Below are 11,435 nucleotides of genomic sequence, written 5' to 3'. Positions count from 1 at the left end.
GTCTGTTTATAATCAATATTTAGGGCCTGAAGACCCTCTAGTATCTGTTGTTTGTTTCTTTATTATTACACCACTTCAACCCTGAATTTGACCCCTAAACGTGCTCAAAAACTCACCAAATTTGGCAAAATTAACCCCTGAAGTGCCAAAATGTGCTCTCTAGCGCCACCTATTTAACCAGTATGGCCACCACAGTCTGTAGGAATGTCATAGAGAGATCAAACCAAAACTCAATTATTCGTCTCATCAAGACCTACAAATCACCCACTGACCCCTCTGACCTAAATCCAACAGGAAGTCCACAATACACACATGAAAGTATGACTTTTCCCCAATTTTGGACCCCGAACAAACGCTATCTCCTCCGAGGGCGTTAATGGTATCAGCTTCAAACTTTGACACATGACTAATGACACTGTGCTGAACAAAAGTTGTTAAAAACTTTGTAATAACTTGAACGGTTTGGATTTAATAAGCCCTGAAAGTTGCAGTGCCACATCACCCTTACAATGTAAACCAATGGGGAGGCAATCTATGGAGATGAACTTTGTGTCAAACAGAGGCTTCTGACGTCTAAACTATAAGTCCGACCACTTTCAAACCTGTATCAATGGATTCACCATCAAATTTTCTACAAAAAATGTGAATATAAATGTAATGTTTGGCCAAAGTCATGTGATTTATGAGAATATTTCACAAGAAGAGACATTCTCTCCAACTGAGAGAGAGAATAGGAGGGGGGGGGATACAGCAGAAAGGTCTATATACATACAGTACATTATATACAAACTTTGTATGAAGTTTGGTGTTATTATCATTTATTTTACAATAATTATAGGTCTTATATGTATAATTCAGTAGTGGGGATGAAATTAGTATCTCTGTACTGCAGTTTTTCCTTTATTAGCACCTAGCGGTTCACTCACACTCTCCATTCACATATATGAGTATCAGTTACTTATTGTCTCTACACACCTGACAGTACACATGTCAATCACACTTTCACCAGGTCATGTGGGTTAAAAGTCTTTACTTTTATAAAAATGGACTTGATGAAAATCAGGAAGTTAATTTGTTTCACACACAAACTCATCAAGAGTTTTGTTTACTAATTGAAATTCAAGTGAATGGACCCAAACTTGCATCATTTTGATGCCACAGGTGTGAGCGAGACAGACAGGTGTGAGCGAGACAGACAGGTGTGAGCGAGACAGACAGGTGTGAGTGAGACAGACAGGTGTGAGTGAGACAGACAGGTGTGAACGAGACAGACAGGTGTGAACGAGACAGACGGGTGTGAGTGAGACAGACAGGTGTGAGTGAGACAGACAGGTGTGAACGAGACAGACGGGTGTGAGTGAGACAGACAGGTGTGAGTGAGACAGACAGGTGTGAGTGAGACAGACGGGTGTGAACGAGACAGACAGGTGTGAACGAGACAGACGAGTGTGAGCGAGACAGACGGGTGTGAACGAGACAGACAGGTGTGAACGAGACAGACGGGTGTGAACGAGACAGACGGGTGTGAGTGAGACAGACGGTTGTGAACGAGACAGACGGGTGTGAACGAGACAGACGGGTGTGAACGAGACAGACGGGTGTGAGTGAGACAGACGGTTGTGAGTGAGACATACGGGTGTGAGTGAGACAGACGGGTGTGAGTGAGACAGACGGGTGTGAACGAGACAGACGGGTGTGAGCGAGACAGACGGGTGTGAACGAGACAGACGGGTGTGAACGAGACAGACGGGTGTGAGCGAGACAGACGGGTGTGAGTGAGACAGACGGTTGTGAGTGAGACATACGGGTGTGAGTGAGACAGACGGGTGTGAGTGAGACAGACGGGTGTGAACGAGACAGACGGGTGTGAGCGAGACAGACGGGTGTGAACGAGACAGACGGGTGTGAACGAGACAGACGGGTGTGAGCGAGACAGACGGGTGTGAGTGAGACAGACAGGTGTGAGCGAGACAGACAGGTGTGAGCGAGACAGACGGGTGTGAGCGAGACAGACATGTCTCACCCTGCAGGAAACTCTCATCCTCACACCGTTGAGATTTGATGTTTCACCATGACAGAGGAAGTTGCTGTAACTTTATTGTAAATGCTCCAGTCTGCACCAAACTTTACATGTTTGATAAGAGTCCCGGCCTGAACACGTCTACATGACAATATTCCATCAGTGATGTAAACTGGCTGAATAGCAGCAGGCAAAACAGTGGACAAAGGAAGTGATGTTTATCTCCTTCTTCACGGTCTGAAAACATCTACATGCCGTCACAGAAGACCTTCGACTGCACCGCGGGCCGACGTGCACTGACGTGCACTGACGTGCACGGAGGCGCGAGGACCCGTTCAACGCTGCTTGTAGCTTTAATAACCAGCTGTTGGTATCGTCTGTGCTTCTATGAGCCACTCAAACGGACTGGAAGAGCAGCTTTCAGTTGGATCAATGGGTTTCATTGATCAGCTTGTGATGAGCTCAACAAGACGAGTTTCAGATTTGATTTATTGTCAATATTTATATGAACAATCAGAAATTGTTCCTTTTGTTAATAAGTGAAGTTTTGCTGCTTTAATTTAGTAATTATAGAAATTCTGAATCTCAACTTTTCATTAAGAGTTTTGTATTTAAATAAAAATCTGTAGATTGAATATTGAGTCTGATATGAAATATTAAAGGAAACATAAACATCAGCAGCTGACAGTCTGATGGATCTGCGTCTCCTCAGTTCCTCATTTAAGATTCTGCTTTCAATCTGATTTTCATCTCATAATTATTTCGATTATTCAAAAGTTTATTTTTATTTATAGAAAACTGTTCAAAACCCAACAAGTTAACAAAATGCTTCGAAGAGGAAAATTAAAATTGACAAATTATAAAATCATCATTCCATGTTATAATAAAACAAAACAAATTCCTTCAAGTTAAAAGAAAATTAAAAAGAAATAAAAACAAATGAAAGATTTTTCCTGTTTCCTGTTCTGAAGGATAAAATATCAATAATAATAATATTAATATAACTTTATAAAGAACATTATTCATCTCAAAGAGAAACTTCAGTGTTAAAGCAGCAACATAAAAACAATGAGAAAATACAATTAAAGGAGAAATTACATTCAACTAAACTAAATAAAATATAAAACGTTTATTTCTTTGTAAAACACTTCATACATATATATATATACATATACCATACAGTGGTTGTAACTCATTAAAAACATTAAAATACATTAAAAATAAAACAAATTCATTAAAAATGAGACATTGAAGTGTAATAAACATTTGTAGGTAGACGGAGAGTTTTTATGATGTTAATAATATTAATGATGATGAAGATGATTTCAGCCTGCGGGCGGCGCTCTGACTGTCGCTGCTGCTTCCTGCAGCTGCTTGTTGTCCAGATGTTTCCAGGAGCTCTGAGTTCACCAACAGATCAATGTCTCAAAGGTCGATGTGATGTTTCACTGCTCTGCAGGACACTGACCTGAACACACACACACACACACACACACACGCTCGACTACCTGCTCAGGTAAGACTTCACTGATCTTCACACTTCTGCTGGATTCAGAGTAAAAACTTGTGTGTTGATGTTTTATTTGTTTGTTAGTTGTAGTTAGTTTGTGTGTTTTTGTTTGTTGTTGCAGCCACAAAAATATTTAATGTCAAAATTTGGAGGAAAAAGTCAGAAATTCTGTCAAAAGTCAAATCCGAGAAAGTAAAATGTTTTTAATTCTGACTCTAGAATATGTTTATTATAAATGTAATTTAAGTGATGATGATGATGATGATGATGATGATATATTTAATGATACATCATTTTTGTCAGAGATCATTTCTGCCTCGCTGAAAATGTATTTTAAAGTCTCGTTAAAGTCGACGTTCTGACTTGTGATCTTAAAGCTTGAATGATGATTGATGAGTCGTCGTCTGTCTGTGTTGAAGATGTTCTGCTTTTTTAATTAGAAGTTTTTAATACTTTGTTTATTAAGACTTTTATCAAAATCTTATACAAAAGTACAATTTCAAAGGTCTCATTCTGTAAACAGAAACAAATACAAAAACATACAATAAAGAGAACTAATACAAAAGAAAAGTAGGAAGTAGAAGGAGGTTGTAGACTCGTCTGGTGGTTTTATTCTCACTGAGCAGCTTGTCTGAAGCAGGAAGGTTCCATGTTTTATTAAAGGTCTTTAGAGCTTCTTAAGGAATACTTCATTTTCTCTCATTTCAAGAAATACAGTACATCTGGTATCCAGTGTTCATCATCCCGTCCGACGGTGACACAGTCGGTCTGCCTGTGATAGTATGAGAGTGTCTGCAGAGCAGCAGAGACGCCGTAGCTGTAAACAGGAGCAAAGTGCTTCTAGTCAACCACAGAACATACAGTACAGGCATGACAACGCCTGTGAGCTGGGCTAACATCTGGGCTAACACCTGGGCCAACATGCTAACACCTGGGCCAACATGCTAACATCTGGGCTAACATGTTAACATCTGGGCCAACATGCTAACATCTGGGCCAACATGTTAACATCTGGGCTAACATGCTAACATCTGGGCCAACATGCTAACATCTGGGCCAACATCTGGGCTAACATGTTAACATCTGGGCTAACATGCTAGCATCTGGGCTAACCTGCTAACATCTGGGCCAACATGCTAATATCTGGACTAACATCTGGGCCAACATGCTAACATCTGGGCTAACATGCTAATATCTGGACTAACATCTGGGCTAACCTGCTAACATCTGGGCCAACATGCTAAAATCTGGGCTAACATACTAACATCTGGGCTAAAATCCTAAAATCTGGGCCAACATGCTAAAATCTGGGCTAACATACTAACATCTGGGCTAATATGCTAACATCTGGGCCAACATGCTAACATCTGGGCCAACATGCTAACCTCTGGGCCAACATGCTAACATCTGGGCCAACATGCTAACATCTGGGCTAACATCTGGGCTAACATGCTGACATCTGGGCCAACATCCTAACATCTAGGCCAACATGCTAACATCTGGGCCAACATGCTAACCTCTGGGCCAACATGCTAACATCTGGGCTAACATGCTAACATCTGGGCCAACATCTGGGCTAACATGCTGACATCTGGGCTAACATGCTAACCTCTGGGCCAACATGCTAACATCTGGGCTAACATCCTAACATCTGGGCCAACATGCTAACATCTGGGCTAACATCCTAACATCTAGGCCAACATGCTAACATCTGGGCTAACATCCTAACATCTGGGCCAACATGCTAACATCTGGGCCAACATGCTAACCTCTGGGCCAACATGCTAACATCTGGGCTAACATCCTAACATCTGGGCCAACATGCTAACATCTGGGCTAACATCCTAACATCTGGGCCAACATGCTAACATCTGGGCTAACATCCTAACATCTAGGCTAACATGCTAACATCTGGGCAGTGTTTTGACATGTCTAGTTTTGTATAGTTCTGCATTAAACCATAACTGGCACAAACTGAAGAGGTATGAACTCTTTTTAAGATGGGCAGCCACAGTTCACACAGACCCTCCGGAGTCTGATATTGTAAACGTTAGTCGACACTCTGTCTGAGCATCACATGGAAATAACTGGGCAGCGTTTTATGTGCAAAGTGTCAGACTCGTAAATAACTTAAGAAATTACTTTTAGACAGATTGAATTTAGCACAAAGTTGTTCAAATGAGGAAAAGACACCACTGAGTAGCGATCATTAATCATTTTAATGACAGTCTATCATGTCACGTCATCTATCAGTTAGCAAGTAAAGAAGGTTTGATTGGTTTGGAGAGTTTAAGGAGAAGGACAACGATCCAAAATGGCGTCATATCAGTGTCCAGATTCTCATGGTCAAGCTGCTGCGGATGTAGAGACGGAGGAGTAAACTAAATAAACACCAGGGGTCGTATTCATAAAGCTTCCTGGTACAAAGAGATGCTCCTACTGACAAAATTCTAATAAAATTCTCAGAATTGTGATGTTCTCTAAGAATTTCCCTCACAGTTAAGACCAGATCCTGGTGAAGATAAACGTTCTCCACGAAGCTTCTGCTCAGCTGAGAAACTGTAGGAGGACTTTTAACAGGTTCAAGAGTCTCTTAAGAGGAGAAAATGACGGTGTTCCTAATATTTTGCCCCTTCATGTATGTTAATGGAGTGGACAAAATATTGGGAACACCATTCAGTATAATGCACCAGTACAGCAGCAGCTCTACGTTAATAAAGCAGAATTATCACCTTTCTGCTTCGTTACAGCAGAATGAACAGCGGAGCTGTTGTGTTTGATGACAGCAAAGAAACAAACGTACTTGTGTTTGTGTTCATATGTTTGTGTGATTTCACGTCTCCAGGATGAAGCCTTCTGATTGGCTGTTGGCTCTGGCATTCCTGCCACTCGTCTCTCTCGCCACCCGGCCGGACATCTGCAGCGCCAAACCCAAAGACCTTCCTCTGGAGCCGTACTGCATCTACCGCAGCCCTGACCCCGAGGGCCCTGAGGACCTGATGCCGGAGCCTGAGAAGGTCCCCGAGTCCACCAACCCCCGAGTGTGGGAGCTGTCTAAGGCCAACAGCCGCTTTGCCCTGTCGCTCTACAAACAGCTGGCCCTCAGCAAGACCCCCGAGGCCAACATCTTCATGTCCCCCATCAGCATCTCCACCGCCTTCGCCATGACCAAGCTGGGCGCCTGCCACCAGACGCTGCAGCAGATCATGAAGGTCAGACAGGAAGTCATGTTTCCCTCAGAATGAATCATCCTCTTACTTTACATTCGGCGCCATCATCTGGTCAAAGCTTCATGTTGAACATGTTGAACACAGTGAACATTGTGAACGTTACACCTGCTAAACATCAACATGTTAGCATGTTGTTGTTAGCATCTCAGTCTGGTTTAGATGTTGCTCAGATTCGTTCTGAGGAAGATTTGATTTGTTGGCTTTGACTGAACTGAATGTAAAAATAAGAGAAATCTATTTTTTGATGTGAATTTAATGAAACTGGCCTATATATATATATATATTTCTTTTCCAGGCAGTCAGAGAGCAGAATGGAGATGTGCCAGTAAACGTTTTTACACTGCAGTGAAACATCTGACCGTATCAATACCACCGATCACTTCCATCAGTGTTTTCAGACGCTGTGAACGCAGAACAGCTTTCTGCTTCATCAGCTGTTTGAGTTGTTTTACACACGACGGGCCAGTATGAGTCCAGTTAAACTGTTATTGTGTTCTTTGCCTTTACAAGAAATAATTGAACTGTTCACACCCTGCAGATCAGACCGACTACAAACTTCTTGCACTCCAGAAACCAATCGATCAATTTCATCAGGACAAATTCATGAATGTGTGTAGAATCTAAGACACTGAGCTGATTTCCAGTCAGCTGACTGAAACTTTTGTTTACAGAGTTGAAACAGTTTCTGATATTATTTCTTCTGCAGAATCCAACGAAGCTGCAAAATACAGACACAGTTCACAAAGCGATCAGAGTGTGAAGTCATTTAACTTTTTATCGCTAAAAGAAAGATTTCAGGATTATTATCTTGTAAATATCGTGTACTGTGATATTTTTAATCATAGTGTGAAAGTTTGATAGCAGCACATCTGTAGCTGCAGAACATGAACATCTTTCAAAAAACTGCAGAGACTTTCTGTTTGTCAAAGACTCACAACAGTAAGATGTTCCCTTAAAATATTCTGACTTACGCTGATTAAGAGAACGTTTGGAGCGCAGACTGACTCCTCGTTAGAGCAGAGCATCAACACCATGATGATGAAACTTAAGGAATCAAGTAATAAACTGACTTTTCATCAGAATATTCAACTTTAACTAGAAAATAATATTTCACACCAGACTTTAGAGTTTCCAGTGAAAATGAAACGTTCACAAAACAAACATTCACGATGCTTCACTTTATCACAGAAGAGACACTTAATCAACATGTTCCTGTCTGTCTGTTCCTGTCTGTGTCTGTTCCTGTCTGTCTGTTCCTATCTGTGTCTGTTCCTGTCTGTGTCTGTTCCTGTCTGTCTGTTCCTATCTGTGTCTGTTCCTGTCTGTCTGTTCCTGTCTGTGTCTGTTCCTGTCTGTCTGTTCCTATCTGTGTCTGTTCCTGTCTGTCTGTTCCTGTCTGTGTCTGTTCCTGTCTGTCTGTTCCTATCTGTGTCTGTTCCTGTCTGTCTGTTCCTGTCTGTGTCTGTTCCTGTCTGTGTCTGTTCCCGTCTGTTCCTGTCTGTCTGTTCCTGTCTGTCTGTCTGTGTCTGTTCCTGTCTGTCTGTTCCTCTCTGTCTGTTCCTCTCTGTCTGTGTCTGTTCCTGTCTGTTCCTGTCTGTATCTGTTCCTGTCTGTGTCTCTTCCTGTCTGTCTGTTCCTCTTTGTCTGTTCCTGTCTGTGTCTCTTCCTGTCTGTCTGTGTCTGTTCCTGTCTGTCTGTTCCTGTCTGTGTCTGTTCCTGTCTGTGTCTGTTCCTGTCTGTCTGTGTCTGTTCCTGTCTGTATCTGTTCCTGTCTGTCTGTTCCTGTCTGTGTCTGTTCCTGTCTGTCTGTTCCTGTCTGTGTCTGTTCCTGTCTGTCTGTTCCTCTCTGTCCGTGTCTGTTCCTGTCTGTCTGTTCCTGTCTGTGTCTGTTCCTGTCTGTCTGTTCCTGTCTGTGTCTGTTCCTGTCTGTCTGTTCCTCTCTGTCTGTGTCTGTTCCTGTCTGTTCCTGTCTGTGTCTGTTCCTGTCTGTCTGTTCCTGTCTGTGTCTGTTCCTGTCTGTGTCTGTTCCTGTCTGTCTGTGTCTGTTCCTGTCTGTGTCTGTTCCTGTCTGTGTCTGTTCCTGTCTGTTCCGTCTGTTGGCGTCTGCAGGTGTTCGAGTTCGACACCATCAAGGAGAAGACGTCGGATCAGGTCCACTTCTTCTTTGCCAAACTGAACTGTCGTCTGTACAGGAAGAAGGACGAAACCACCGAGCTGATCTCTGCCAACCGGCTGTTTGGAGAGAAATCTCTGGTGTTCAACGAGACGTACCAGAACATCAGCGAGATGGTTTATGGAGCCAAGCTGCTGCCGCTCAACTTCAAGGTGACGTCTGTTCTGACCGCAGGCTCCGTCGGGTTTGACCTGTAGTAACCCTGTTTGTAACCCTGGTTCTCTGCTGCAGGAGAACCCGGAGGAGGCCCGGGTCACCATCAACAACTGGATCTCCAACAAGACGGAGAATCGGATCCAGGACACGCTGCCGGTGGGGGTGCTGGACTCCACGACGGTCCTGGTCCTGGTCAACACCATCTACTTCAAGGTACCAGAACACCTGAAACTTCAGCTCAGTTCTGATTGGAGCAGAGGAATTACCTACAACATCCAGTCACACCTGGAGGCGACGCAGCAGTTGGAGTCCAGCAGGGACCTGCTTTCACCAGTTTCTCTCAAAACATTTTGACTTTATTCTAGAAATATTAGAAATATTATTATTCTCTAAATGTTCCAACTTTTTTCCCCCTAAAATTACAACTTTATTCTTTATTTATTATTACTCTTATTACTTGTTCCTTGAAGGCTGGAGATTCTTTGTTCAGGTTGGTGCTGATGGTGCTGATGTGCTTTCACACAGTTTAACCAAAAACTGACATCTTTCCTCAGATTATTTCTTTTTTTGTGTCCTGAAGAAATAAAACTCTCCAGTTATTTAATGTATAAAACAATAAACTGATGTTTGGGATGGATCAGGGTGATGGTTGGGCCTCCTGTGCTTTAAAATCACTCACTTCTATCTCTTCGCTCTCTTTCAGTTATTTGCAATGTTGAAATTCGCAGCATTGAGACTCGTTACTACGTCACACCAGAGGGTCAAATCTAAACATCTTTTGGTGAATAAAACATCACAGATATGTTTAAAATAGACTCAGTGTTTATAAAAATTAGCCAAAAAAGGCCAGAATACCAGATCTTTAAGAATCTTACAGGCTCCGCACCGCCAGGAAGCGCTGAGTCTGATGGTCGATGGAGGCGGAGGAGTTTTTTCTTCCTCTGTTATTTTTCAAATAACACATTAAAAACTTTATTCAGCTGTTGTTGTAGCATTAATGTTACATCACCTGAAAGCTCAGCAAGCTGATTGGATGAAAGTGGATCAGGAAGGACATAACAGAACCAGAGCAACCAATCACAATCCAGAGACTTCCTACGATTTATTTCAACACTTCCGTTTAAATCAGACGACAAAACAACACATTAAGTCAACAATAAATCAACTTTACATTTATTTATTTCCTTTTATGTGTTTTATATTTATTACACAATGTATTTTGACCAGACTTGGCTGGGGGGGGCAGTGAGTAATGTGGGGGGGGGGCGGAGTCGCCCAGTCCCATCACTGGTTCCACTCCTGGTGATCTGTTGGAGGGTCCAGGACTGCAGGTTGGTCACCACTCTGCTCTGCTGCAGCTATAGAAGGTTAATGTCCTCAAAGCTTCTTTAATGCAGAATTTATTATTATTATTATTATTATTATTATTCAGCGCTGCCAAACAGTGAACATCTAAGCTCGGCTAGTTTTGCAAAACAGTCTGAAAACACGTGAGAGGATCAGAAATATAAAGCAGGAGATCGTCTGCATAAAAGGACAGTCGGTCCTCGTCCTGGGCTCTCAGATCAGGGTTTAATTGAAGATTAACAGTCCTGCTTTGTGCTGCCATGATGTGGGAAATAAACAGTCGAGTCCTTTGTGTCTTTCAGGGTCAGTGGAAGCACAAGTTCGACAAAGAAAGTGTCTTCACGACGGACTTCCATGTCAGCGCGGCTCGGAGCTGCTCCGTCAACATGATGTACCAGGAGACCTTGTTCAAGTACAAGCACTTCCCCGAAGACAAGGTGCAGCTGCTGGAGATGCCGTACCGCGGAGACGACATCACCATGGTGATCATCCTGCCGAGCAGCGACACCACAATCAGACAGGTACGAGATGTAATATCTGTAGTAATGAACAGACAACAGCAGTCTGTCAGACGACCTGTTAGAGGTTTCATGAAGAAGCATTATTGTTTTCTTCTTTATTTTGAAAGATTACAAGTATTTTCTTGAAATAGTTTGATTTAATTCTCAAAAATACAGACATTTTCCTGAAAAATTACAACTTCAATCTCAAATATTTTAACTTTCAAATTATGATTTGAAATATTACAATTTCTTGAAATAGTCTGACTCAAAACATTACTACTACTGCACTGATGAGCATGTTGTTCAGCAAACACAGCAGGCAGCTTTACATCTCAGCCAAGTTAACAGCAACAGGTACGTTCATACAGATGATCTCATGGTCCGTCCGGGTAGTTCAACCAGCCTCGTAGAAGGATTTCAGTCCTCTGAAGATAAATATACATAACTATGATTTGTCTCAACACAGAACAACAGGCTCAACTGAAGGATAAACACA

General features: G+C 42.4%; 1 protein-coding gene and 1 long non-coding RNA gene across 3 annotated transcripts in view; one reads left to right on the top strand and one right to left on the bottom strand.

Moving 5' to 3' along the window:
- The first annotated feature begins 3,541 nt into the window (after window positions 1–3,541).
- serpinc1 (serpin peptidase inhibitor, clade C (antithrombin), member 1) overlaps window positions 3,542–11,435 on the top strand; it is a 15,399-nt gene continuing 7,505 nt past the window's right edge. Inside the window, exons 1-5 of one of the 2 annotated variants that reach the window (XM_042416153.1) lie at window positions 3,542–6,110; window positions 6,376–6,742; window positions 8,870–9,085; window positions 9,165–9,302; window positions 10,739–10,957. In XM_042416153.1, the coding sequence (XP_042272087.1) occupies window positions 6,377–6,742; window positions 8,870–9,085; window positions 9,165–9,302; window positions 10,739–10,957 (939 nt within the window). In that variant the 5' untranslated portion in view covers window positions 3,542–6,110; window position 6,376. Of the gene's footprint in view, window positions 6,743–8,869; window positions 9,086–9,164; window positions 9,303–10,738; window positions 10,958–11,435 lie in introns of both variants that reach the window. The other variant, XM_042416152.1, reaches the window with a different exon arrangement.
- Window positions 10,945–11,435, bottom strand: part of LOC121900136 — a 734-nt gene continuing 243 nt past the window's right edge. The window contains exons 2-3 of the long non-coding RNA XR_006096896.1: window positions 11,269–11,364; window positions 10,945–10,973 (exon numbers count right to left, since the gene is read on the bottom strand). This is a non-coding gene — a long non-coding RNA (uncharacterized LOC121900136). The remainder of the gene's footprint in view (window positions 10,974–11,268; window positions 11,365–11,435) is intronic.

The sequence above is a fragment of the Thunnus maccoyii genome, chromosome 7, assembly GCF_910596095.1.
Source record: "Thunnus maccoyii chromosome 7, fThuMac1.1, whole genome shotgun sequence".
Lineage (NCBI taxonomy): Eukaryota > Metazoa > Chordata > Actinopteri > Scombriformes > Scombridae > Thunnus > Thunnus maccoyii.
Note: the sequence above shows the minus strand (reverse complement) of the source record. Positions and strands in the feature narration are given on the sequence as shown.